The sequence below is a fragment of the Tympanuchus pallidicinctus genome, unplaced genomic scaffold (assembly GCF_026119805.1).
Source record: "Tympanuchus pallidicinctus isolate F22 unplaced genomic scaffold, pur_lepc_1.0 scaffold8, whole genome shotgun sequence".
NCBI lineage: Eukaryota > Metazoa > Chordata > Aves > Galliformes > Phasianidae > Tympanuchus > Tympanuchus pallidicinctus.
This window is the reverse complement of record NW_026294802.1, coordinates 14,688,541-14,699,949: the sequence shown is the minus strand read 5'-3', so window position 1 is coordinate 14,699,949 and position 11,409 is coordinate 14,688,541. Positions and strand designations below refer to the sequence as shown.

The following is an 11,409-nucleotide window of genomic DNA, read 5'->3' as shown; positions in this document are numbered from 1 at the left end:
AACCATACATACCATTATTTTAACTGAGCTGCAAGAAAGCATGTCCGTATGAAACGCTACCTGCATAAACTACCTTAGCTGGGGCCATGTCCTGCGTCCACTGCACTCCATGAAAGAGCTGAATGACGACCTTGTTGAGCCAGAGGTGTGGTTCTAAGTCACGTGGGAGTCAGACCAAACCCACAGCCAAAACCTGGGCATGATGACAAGAAGAGCTGTCCTGCTTAAGAGCTGCCTGGTTTAAGTCTCCAGATAACTTTCTTTTCATTCACTGACTTACCGCTCAAGAAAGACAGACAAAAACTTAGATGGGGAGCTCCTGCAAGATTTTATTCAATGGTACACAATAGGGCAAAATTAAGATTAAAGCAGAATGTATACATTGCTGATTTGTCAAGCTGCTAAGACAAATCCATACTGACACCAACAACGGAGGCTGACGACATACGAAGGATGGTGACCATCTCTAGTGCCCATACCTGCAAACACAGAAATACATTAATGCTTAAAAAATGTGTAATAGTAGCACTGATCTGGACAGACCTCTTCTATCACAAACCAATCTGCATGTAAATCAGATGAGGTGAAATGCTATGCTATGAAAACGTTAGGAAACTCTCCATACTTCACTTCCCCAAACAGTCTATTTGGATAGTAGTTAGATGGGAGACTGTTCGTTATTCTCCAGGATTTCATAAGCAAGAGGCCCTTGGTATCCTTATCTTTTGTCCTGAATCCCACTTCACATATACCCTGAGTGCAAATGAGGCCAAAGCCTGTGACATCCCTGGATGTATCACTGAGTGCTCATCAGATATTCATTCCTGTCCCCATTGCTCATAATGCTGCCCGTGCAATGCCACTAGCCAGGCAACAAAGGCTTGTTTTCATTAGGTGTTCACTAAAACACTGTAATATCAAAACACTGGTTAGAATTAACGTTTTAAAAAAGAAGGAAAGAAAAAAAAGGAAGGTGAATTCACAGTTAAGAAAAGGGATAAATTGCCCAGAATGAAGCAAATAACAAACCTCCTAACTGCTATCAATGTACAATTACCCCTCAAAACCACATCCCTTTACCTCCCACTCTTATTCGAATAACAGAACTTTGAAGAATGCAAAGCAAAACAAAAAAGAATGTTTAAATAAAGAATAAATGGGTCAAGGCTGTGACAAAGGCTACGTGGACATCTACTTTCAGAATACTAGGAAATCAGCTGTATTCATCTTTGATCCTATTAGAATTACAAAACAAATCATTGCAATACAGAGGGATCCGATAAGACTTCTGGCACCTCTATATAAATGCTCTGAAACGCAAGAAGCATAATTCGGGTCATTTGCTAAACCCCAACAGCCCACGGGGCAGTACTGCATTCACCCAAGGCTCCACTTCCAGCTAATTCCATTTTCTGCTCACTGTTGTTTTGAGAGAATGTCAATAGAAACCAGTGCCTTTTAACAACTTCCACATCCACAACTATCCGGGCTTCCTTCAGAGCTCACTTCACACCAGGTCATTAAGGGAAGTGAGATCAATCAGCGAGGTGGAAAAAAAACAACCTTTCCCAACAGCAACTATGTGAGACCACAAATGCGAGAGTATCCACATATCTGATATTCATTTCTATCAGCAGAAAGACAACTGGATTTTTCATCTTGAAATCTGTGCAGGATACCTACTTTTGGAACTCCCATTCCCTGTTGTCCAGTGGGCATACTTGGCGAGTTTTGAGCCAGCGAGAGATGCAGTGGAAGTGGAAAGCGTGCTGGAAGAGAAAGTCCAAATCACATCATACTTCAGAACACACAGACATATCTCAGTGTAAAAATCACCGTGCAAAGCATCGTGGTAAGAACAGAGCAACTGTTTGCAGACAAAGTTGGGGAGGACTGATTGTGCTCCTCACTGGCAAACACCAAGGAACTGATCTACATTTTCCGAGAGGAATGGAGTGTGAGGGAAATGGCAGCAGGGTGCCTGCTCCACACTACATGCAGTGGCAAGCAACTGACTTCTGATGAAGGAGAGAATACAGAGTTTAGCAGCTGCTAAAATTGGCAGAGCAGATGCTGATAAGAAGCATAATCAGAAAGACAACAAAGAAGATTTCACAGTGAGCAGCAAGGACTGCACGTATGTCTGTATATATGCTGAAGCTTTCTGCCAATCTTCTGGACAAAGTAATGCTTGAATATAAATGAACTTGCAAAACTAGAAAAATCTCTGTGATGTGTTTAGTACAGGCACTCTCTTCCATGCCTTAAACAGCTCCTAAAAACAAGCTTCCATTTGTGCTCTCTCTTGCACACAGAAATCTCCATTTTGACATGAGAATATTTTCACGTGGTGAAAAAAATCACTTTCCTCTTTCACAGACAGAACGGAACAGCCACATTTACAATCTTACTCCAGTATTATCTCACTGTAACTTGGTCCCACAGCACAGTGAGGAGGGGGGGAAGGAACAGGTAGTTATTGTTCCATTATGGAAAATCAGGTCTTCCAGCTCAGGTCCAAGCTAGCTCAGATGTGCTGTGTGTTTGAGTTCACGTGCCAGTGGGACCGCATGTGAAGGAGTGCATATGGCAACAAATGGAGAACAAGTGGAGATGATACACTAGAGCTAATTTCACCTTCCTTCAGAAGGGAAAGCAAACCACCTAGCTACTCCATATAGACTCCTTGGATCAGCCTGCATAAGGACAAATCAAGCGCGCTGCTTTTAAGTAATTTAAGTAATCCTATTATCTGGGGACAGATAAAAAAAACAACATAGCTTTGAGGCAGCACCTTGGTGAGGGAAAACCCGCTCAAAATTAAACACCTATTACAATGCCAAAATATACAGGCAATGGCTCATCTTCCTCCCTTGTCTTTCACATATACCTTTCTACCTTCCACTCCTCAGTTATTTTTCTCTCTCCTTTACACATGCCACTGAACAGATTACTTCAAACAGTGCATTGTTTCGTGTTTTCTCCCCAGGAGATATCTGAAATATTTCACAGAACAATCTTTGTCCCTGGTCATGAAAAAGAGGGCAACAGCACCGCACGCGTACTCAGCAATCAGAGCTTCCCTTACATTGCAGACGCCCCATGCAACTGTGCACTCTTCAGATGTAGCCGATGCTTGGTTTGCTTGACATTCTATGCCTGTAAAAACAAAGATTAAACATACATATGCAGGAGTAGAAGACATACGTGCAATACCAACTGGTAGATTTCTTCATTATAAAGAGCTGAGGTGGGGAAACTCTTTGTTCTCTTGCATTTATTACATCAGAAAGTGTCAAGAGCCATTGGTTTCACGAGTACTGCTTTTCTGAAAGTACCAGATTAAAATGTATTTCATCCTACTGCCCTTCCTCCTCTACATGTTTAGTATTCCAAAGCTCCAGACAGCAAGAGTAGTTAGCTCATCTATCAGTGACATTTGTCTGCTTTCCATACTTTAAGGATAAATATTTTTGATTTGTTCTCTTGTGTTTTAATGCATTTATCCTGACAATCAGTTGCAATAGCAACTAGGTGAAGAAAAGTTCACCCAGATTTCTTATCCTGCTTTCTCTAAATAGAAATTAATTGTCTTGTCAGACATTTGTCAGTTATATTTACAAATGAATTAGCTCACACAGTGATGAGGCTTTCCTCTCTCCTTTCTGTAGCCTTGTGTAAGTATAGCCTAAAAATACATAGTAGAAAAAAAAAGTTTTAAATTGCTATTTTGAACTTTTTACAGCTAAGAGCTCAGTACCTAGCATGATCCCAAAGATTATTTATGGTTTTGTCTTGGGTTTTAAGTTTTGTGTCAGGTGGTGGTATGCCCAAGAGCACAAGGAGAAAGGAAGGAAGGACACCTCTAGGAAAATAAATCCAACAATGATTGGATTCTCCATTCTAGAGCCAAACCAACTCACAGCTCCAGTTCAAGATGAAGCTTCAGAAGAATAAAAAGACATTTCCAACTTCTTTACAGTCAGCAGCACAAACCTACATGACCAATATTTTAATTTAGCTTCCTGCTAAAGGATGCTTCTTCCAAAGGTCATGCCCAAAAGGTTTAGGAATGATCAGTTTACAACTTGCTACATGGGTTTGTTGCTTTATTTTTTTGCAGATCTGTTTTCCTGGCAAAGAAAAGGCCTGAAGGAGTTCCAGTCCTCTGTTTGATTCACAAAAGAAGGATTAATAAAATAACTTTCAAGCCCGTGCATTTAGCTGAAGTATATGATCTTTACTTTTTCCTGCCCTATTCATCCTCTCCTCCATTTTCCACACTCCTTCAGGTGTGGAGGTGAACAAGATAAGAGGAAAAATAATTCTTCAAGAGATGTGAAAGGGACTGGTTAACCTCAATCACAGGATATCATTCAAAATGAGACAGACATATAAAGAAACTGAGTAGCAACAACTGTTCTGCATTGCTTGAATGAACCCATATTGTATGTTTTACATCAAGACATGATGTACAAAAGCAAGAAGTCCAAAGCTCAGTTTCTGGCCTGCCAAAAAGAGAAAAGAGAACAAAATCCAACTGCTGAAGAGTCTGATGTCTTCATTGCACTCAGCAATAGAAATAAATCTGATTCAGAAAAGGGAAGATGCTCGAGGACCTTGAAAAGCTTCAATCATTTTGGTGAAACATGCACTTGTTTAAATTTCCTGCTCAGTATTGCTACAACAATCTTAGTGTTACTGCAGTACAGACTCACGGTATCACAAAGTATCCTGGGGGGTATAATTTTAGTTTGAAGTATTTGCCACAAGTCTATAAGGCAAAATGGTGACAAGATGAACAGTGAGAGAAAGAGCAAGAAAAGTCAGCTGTTACACAAACTTTAACTGAGGAAACCTGTGAAATTACACAATATACTTATTTTGTTTTTTCACATCTTTCCATGCAAATGATGCTGACCAGCAAGAATAATTTAAAAGATGACAGACCTCAAAGCCTAAAAGAACAGATGATCTTAATCACACGTAGCTGAGGAGTTCCCTTGTGGTGACGTAAGGCCCTCCCAACACAACATTCAGATTTAACTCCCTCCTCAAACAGGCCAGATGCTGCTGCTCACACTACTACCTGCAGCTGCCAAAAGCAGGCATTCCCAAAGCTGAAACACCTTCCGGTCTCCCAGTTGCCCGATTTCAAAAAGGGGCAACATATCACCTCTGCAACAAAAATGAGCAAACTCTCAGAAAACTGAAGCTGATGATTCTGGCTATGGAATAAAGATGAGCTATTTAATGGCTGCTGCCCCAAGAGATGATAAGAGACAGAGAGTAACTCGAGGAATGCTGAAGTATTATTTTTCTGCTTTGCTTTTGATGGAGTGAGAGCAGGCAGATACAGCTGGAACCCAAACTACCCGTAAATAAGTGTGAAAAGAGGCAATGGAAGCATTTCAACTCAGGGAGATACAGCTGAAGTCACAGCCCACTGAACCAGTGAATTTTATGACAGAGCTTTTCAAAATGGCTTCTGCTTAAGCAAGGGTAACCACTGAGGGATTCCCCTTTCTCTTTACCCAGTGCTTTCTGCAGTTACACCCTGAAGATATTGAGTTATTGAGGAGAACAGAACGAACTGTACATACCCTGGCTAACAACACATACTGTACTACGCCAGAGACAGAAAAAGACAAATAACCAGACTAGGAAATCTGAAGTACATGTGTTACCTCCATCATGCAGAATGAGCTCTTGGTTTTTCAAACCCCAGAAGGCTTTCTGAACTCTCTCCATGTAATTTTCTCAGTTTAAGAATGATTTGAATATTCACCCTAGGTTCCTCCCACTATGTTGTCGTATGATTTCTTCTACTTATAACCCCTTTGTACGACGCTCAGTATTTCCTCTGGGTATCACACTCTCAAGATATTTGTGCACAGCTATCATTGTCCACTCCTACTTACAACTTAGCAAGCTATACATACATGACTTAGCAAACCTCATAGACTTAGTTCAGTTCTTCTGCCCTTCTCAAAAAGCCAACATAAACCAATCTGCAAACCACTCTGAGATTCTTCTTTGGATTCTAATCAATTTGTCTACCTCTGTGACACCAGAATATCACATTTGATACTTTCTATCTTACTGTCAGAGAAAGAGACCACTGTTTCAATGGCACATTTCATACAGTTCAAAGCACACCAATCACCTTACAGTACCACATTCCACGGACAAGATAACCAACTATTCTGATCATGGTGTTTCTTAACATTCCCCAAACTTGCCACATTGCAACCATCGCAGCAGAGAGCAAACCCTGGATGAAATCACTGCACAAAGAAAATCTAAACACATTCCGGGTCCTTTCAGAAAAGAACAAAAACCACTGGAAATCTACTCATCCCTTCTGTGTGCTGAACATGAGCCACAGTGAGGGCCAGGGGAATCCTTTGTCCTTGTTATTAGCAACCAAGTCGTAATGCATGCGCATTAGCAGAACTGCACGAAGCCTTAACATTGTTATATCCTAACTTTTGGATGCTCAACTTCATAATGTTAACAACCTTCCATTAGCGTGGCTGGCGTTACTTATCACTGTTCTAATGTTTTCCCTTTTAAGGTTCCTCCTCATCACTGGGAGAGGGAGACATTCCTGGCCTGCACTTTATCAAACTGAATCTTGTGCTGTTTTTCCCTGCACAATCTAGTCATTTTTTCCTCTATTTCCCATCACTTCACATCTTCTGTTTGAAAATCTAATTAAGATGTTGCTTAATATCATTAATGATCTGTAACAAGGAAGTAAGTAAATCCAGAGCCAACGCTGAACTAAGCACACCAATTTAGATACCACTTCTACTCTGTATACTGTCAATTTTGGTCCATCATTTGCAGTTTGGGCTTTTGATAACATTGATTATGCCCTAACTAATAAGGTGCTATGCTTGAGCAACTCAAAAAGCAAAACAAAACAAAAACTAAGTTACCCGTGCTCTCTTCCTTTGATGTTCTTCCGAACATGTCCATGCTCTTTCAATTCCACCCAACCTCAATTCTGGCAGGCCTCTTTATTTATTTATCTATTTATTTATTTATTATTATTATTTTTTAATTATTACTTATTTTAAAAAGAACTGACAAAGGAAATTCACCACTGGAAAGTAACATCTGTCCACATTCCTCCCAGCTCCTCTGAATCTTCCCTTCATCCTCTTGTTTCCTATTTGCCATTTATCAATGCCAACAAATACACAAGACTCTATTTGATCTCCCATAAGAGGTGGCATTAATTTTGAGGCAGATTTGCAGAAGGAAACACACCAGCATCCCACTCGTTTTGATTATCTTGAATTACAGAGCTGTACGTGTTTGTTTATTGCATATATAAATTCTTTCAACGTAAGTTACGTTCTAACCAATCTTTAAAATGCCATTTACCCATCAGCTATATATTTCCTCTCTAGCAAAACAAACATCTAAGATAATAAGTTGTATTCAATGATGTCCACTTTTGGGATGGTATAGGTTTGAGATTCTTAAAAGGAAATCATTATGTCAAAGGTCCTCAGCAGCCACCCCTCTCACCTTCTTGCCTTCAATGTTACCACTCCTTTTCTAATGAGCAGGAATAAAGTGAGCGATGGACAGGCAGCAGCCGGCTCAAAAGAGAACAGATCTGACTCCAAGTAAAGAAGTCAGCTTGCTTAATCCACTTTCAGACCTGCATGGCACAGTGTGCTCTTTTTTTTCCCCTGCTTCTTTTAATTTTCACACAGGCTCACTGACAGTAAGTTACCATCAGCAGCGCTTCCAAGGGCTACTAAAAAGAAAGTGAAACAAAGCTACCACAAAGAAATCATGACAGGCCCTTGTCATGTCCTGAAGGTCTTGCTTTTTGAGGTACCACAATCCTCCCATATTAGTAGTACAGTTGACTTCCTATCTGGGGTATGTTAGAAGGTGTTCTGTGTCTTACCACTGAAAGAACATGGACAGTTACTGTGCCAACAATCTACTGTCAGAGTTTTGAGGATAAAAAAAATTGGTTCTGTTCTTATTACCAATCCTCAATTGCACCAAAGCCAGAGACTTTATGTATGGATACCTATTTCACAATAGAATTTATTATACTTACTCCCACTATCACTTTATTTTCCTAAGTAGTAAGTATATTTGTTAATTGGACTGTTGAGAGTACACAGGAAAAAAAAAAGTGAATTAGTACTAGCAATGCTTTGGTGTTGGTTTCAGGATTTTATAATTTTCTTCATAAACAAACAGGTGATTCTCTAGGCAGCCACAGAATTCCCTATAATATAACCCTAATTTAGGCAAGGTAGCTTTTGTGGAATGAGGAGTCAACAATTCAGTGGTCTGAATCTTTTCTGGTCAGTCAGACACAGAAAGCAGAACATGATTTCATTCTAATGGTTGCCATCAAAAAGCTGATAGCTACTCCAACATCCCAACCCTTACAATCTAATACCTCTCTTTGTAAATTATACCTGCCAACCACGAATAATTTCACTTTCTACAGACTCTGCATTATTACTCTGTTCCTCTTTTTCTTTTTTTTGCATTCAAAATACACCAACCAGCATCATCTCTTCTGCAGTTGTGATACCAGGTGATTCTATTTTTTAAAAGAAAAGGGTGAGTGGAAAGCAGAATGACAGAGGTCACAAAAACAGATTACAGGACTTCAGCATTACATAGAACAGGGTTTAGTAGTGTTACTGAAAGACTTAGTTCTGAACTGAGAACCAAATTTGCTGAAATACACCCTGAACAGTGGAAATTTCAACTGTATATCTTGTACACATCAAAACTGTAAGCACCATCATTTACTTACATAGATCCATAATATGGTTTCTGCAAATGGCACAGTTATCAACCACAATGTCCCATGCCCACAGAGCTACTGCGTTCCACTAGAGTGAGGGGAGAAAGAAGAAAAACATATATTTTATTCAATATACAACACACGGAACTGCTTGTTATTCCTCAAGATCCCACTTCTTTCTGAAATGGAAGTTAGGATATTAAAAAACACACATCTTACAGCTCTAGAGTAATTCTTTCTCGCATACCTCTCACACTCAATGTTTCCTTCTAGTTTCAGAAACAACAGATACCTTTCCCAGTCTCTCTCTCTGTTCTTTTTTTCCTGCATTTCTATTTATAATCTGGAGGCAAGGATGCATCTCATGCCACATCCTAAGGTCGGAATTTCTATCGTTTGCAGCAGTTCTCCTAGTAACCATCCCTCAGAACAGATGCAGCCAACAACCAGAATCACCTCTAACTTTGTCCCTCAGTGACTCCTGAACCATCTTCACTGCAAAAATAAATTTAAAAAAAAATTGGAAGTGCTTCCATACAAACCTTTCAAAAACTTTACTTAAAAATATGAAGGTAAGAAAAGTGGGATATCTGTTCTGTGTTACTTCAGTAGGTCTGGCTAGAAAATTTCATGACAACTTTAGAAAACCAATTGAGAAAGACTCTGACACAAGCTATGCAGAAAAACATAGCACCTTTTTCTTCTTCCTCACCCCAAAAAGAACTAAATCATCCCAGCATAATTAGGCCTTTGTAAATTGTCAGAACTCATGGATTGTTTTGAATACTGAAGGCAAACTCATCTATACACTGGTAGACAGATAGTCTTTGTTTCTACTTTATAAAATAGGCTGAATATTTTGCTTCTTTCTACTTCTTCAGTATTTTATTGAGTGTATCTTCCCTGCTTTATTCCATTTACATATAAGTGTTTCTATTGCTTCCACTTAGCTCCAAATTCAGAAGGATGAAAGCAGACTCCCAAGTGTTGCTAAGTGTTTTTTCATTAGTACCACCAATACTATTACTAGATGTTTTGGGAAGTAAGTGAGTAGTGATCTTCTTCTCATCTAACAAGTCCAGCCAGCCTTCTGGCATAGATTTCATCTCTCAGGGTCTCCATCCATACACCAAGGAGTCACTATAAAGCTCTCAGCACCTTCACAGTTGGATATTAGGGAAAATTTCTTCTCAGAAAGAGCGGTGCAGCAGTGGCACAGGCTGCCCAGGGAGGTGGTGCAGTCACCACCCCTGGAGGTGTTCCAGAGCCGTGTGGATGTGGCACTGATGGACGTGGTCAGTGGGCATGGTGGGGTTGGGCTGACATTTGGACTGGGTGATCTTGGAGGTCTTTTCCAACCTTAACAATCCTGTGACTCTGTGGCTGCCACACTTTGGCTATTGAATCCCACCACCTCTCTTGTGACCCACAGGCCTGTACTGAGCCACACAGGCCTCAGGCAGCCCTCAGCACCTCACAGGGGAGCAGAAAACGCGATAGTGAGGAGTGCGATAGCTGTATGGTAACTGCTACAGATGACAAAGCATACTGAGGGTGACTCTTGCAAGCAGGACTGTTGCACTGGCACTTCATGGCACTTGCTATCACCTAGAACTGCATATCCTAACTACCTCTGGGCCCCGCTGAAGTGAACCTGGGGTCTTTTACCACCATTCAGCTTGCAGCCACACTGGAGCCGACAGGCCAAAGAGCCATATTATGGTTGTTTGGGGGAAGCAAAGAAAACCAGGGTGACAAGACAGCATTTGCTGACCCCCTACGACTTGGTTTGTGAAGAATACAAAAAGAAGCAGCCACACAAACGCGTGCAAAGCACCCTTCGCACCACAAAGGGCCACTGGGACAACTGAGCCAGAGCGGCCGGGACTGAAGAGAAAGCAACAGCCCGCCAACCCGCTCCCTCAGCCCGATCAGCCCTCGGCTCAGGGCGGCGGGGCCCAGGCACAACTAGCCCCGCCCCGCCCCTCCCCAACCCCTCGCCCGCGCGGCGGCGCCCTCTGATTGGCCAATCTCCGTTCCACGCGCGGAGATCCGCCTCACCCATTGGCCAGGACATACGCCAATAAACTCCGCAAGCCCTCCCCCCCATTTTGCAGCGCCGGTGCGGAAGCGAACGCCGGGCTCCGTGAGGGGAGCAGCAGGCGGCTCGCGGCCCGGACCTGCTCGTAGCCACCTGGCCGTTCCCGACCTCCCTTCTCCCGCTGGGACCGGCCGAGTGGAACTCGCCACGCCAACGGGTCTCACTTTCTTCACTTCGAAGCGCTTCTTGCCGGCGCCGCTGTTGGTGCCGCTGGGGGTGTCCACATCCATCGCGGCCGCCATTTTGGATGAGTGAATAGGCCGTTCCGCTCTGTGCGCATGCGCGGTGGAAAGGGGCGCAGGGAGGCTTGAGCGGAAAGGGTAAACGGAGCTTCCGCCAGGCCCCGCCCTTGCGCAGCAGCTCCGTCACCAACAGGCGTGGGGACGGCGGCAGCGCGGCGCCCTGGGGAGGCCGGGAGCGTGGTCACGTGGGTAGGCGTTTAAAGGCGCCGCGCAGGGCGGGGTTCCCTTAGTGAAGAGCCGTGGAGGCAGTCGGGTGGATGGTCGTA

General features: G+C 42.4%; 1 protein-coding gene across 1 annotated transcript; it reads right to left on the bottom strand.

Moving 5' to 3' along the window:
- Nucleotides 1–304: 304 nt before the first annotated feature.
- On the bottom strand, nucleotides 305–11,205 carry RBX1 (ring-box 1). The gene is made up of 5 exons (XM_052668686.1): nucleotides 11,066–11,205; nucleotides 8,810–8,888; nucleotides 3,089–3,159; nucleotides 1,684–1,769; nucleotides 305–479 (listed from the first exon to the last, which is right to left on the bottom strand). The coding sequence occupies exons 1-5, from the start codon at nucleotides 11,141–11,143 to the stop codon at nucleotides 467–469; spliced, it is 327 nt and encodes a 108-aa protein (XP_052524646.1). The 5' UTR covers nucleotides 11,144–11,205; the 3' UTR covers nucleotides 305–466.
- Nucleotides 11,206–11,409: the final 204 nt, after the last annotated feature.